The following is a 493-nucleotide window of genomic DNA, read 5'->3' as shown; positions in this document are numbered from 1 at the left end:
CCCGCCCGTGCCAGGCGAGCGGGGCTGCGCCTTCTGTGGCGGCCTGGGCCATCGCATCACCGACTGCCCCAAGCTGGAGGCGATGCAGACCAAGCAAGTCAGCAACATCGGCCGCAAGGACTACCTGGCCCACAGCTCTATGGACTTCTAGCCCGAGGAGCGTGCTGCCCAGCGCTTCCCCTGCACGGGCCTTGGTTCCCTTTCAGCCGGGCCAGTGCCCCAGCTGCCCTCACCTTTCCCAAGCCCCGGGGCCTGTCCTGCACTGCTGTGGCCCCTTTTCCAGGCATTTGGCCACCGGGGCTCTTGCCAGCTCAGCCTGATGAAGCTCCTGCCCCGGGAGGAAACGTGTGGAGCTGTGCTGCAACAGCGGCGTGTTGGGCAAGCAGGTAGCGGTGCCTGAGGGGAGGAGGAAGCCCCAGGTGGGGCGACTGGTCTGTGGCCGGCTGCCCCTGCCAGCCCCCTGCAGGGGCGGGGCCCGGGGCCTACGTCGGGG

At 69.2% G+C, this 493-nt stretch overlaps 1 protein-coding gene across 1 annotated transcript in view; it reads left to right on the top strand.

Moving 5' to 3' along the window:
- The window catches only part of DDX41 (DEAD (Asp-Glu-Ala-Asp) box polypeptide 41), a 5,613-nt gene extending 5,148 nt beyond the window's left edge, over positions 1-465 (top strand). Inside the window, exon 16 of the mRNA XM_009326219.1 lies at positions 15-465. Within this exon, the coding sequence (XP_009324494.1) occupies positions 15-151 (137 nt within the window). The 3' untranslated portion in view covers positions 152-465. The remainder of the gene's footprint in view (positions 1-14) is intronic.
- Positions 466-493: the final 28 nt, after the last annotated feature.

This window comes from Pygoscelis adeliae, unplaced genomic scaffold (assembly GCF_000699105.1).
Source record: "Pygoscelis adeliae isolate BGI_AS28 unplaced genomic scaffold, ASM69910v1 Scaffold766, whole genome shotgun sequence".
Taxonomy (NCBI): Eukaryota; Metazoa; Chordata; class Aves; order Sphenisciformes; family Spheniscidae; genus Pygoscelis; species Pygoscelis adeliae.
Note: the sequence above shows the minus strand (reverse complement) of the source record. Positions and strands in the feature narration are given on the sequence as shown.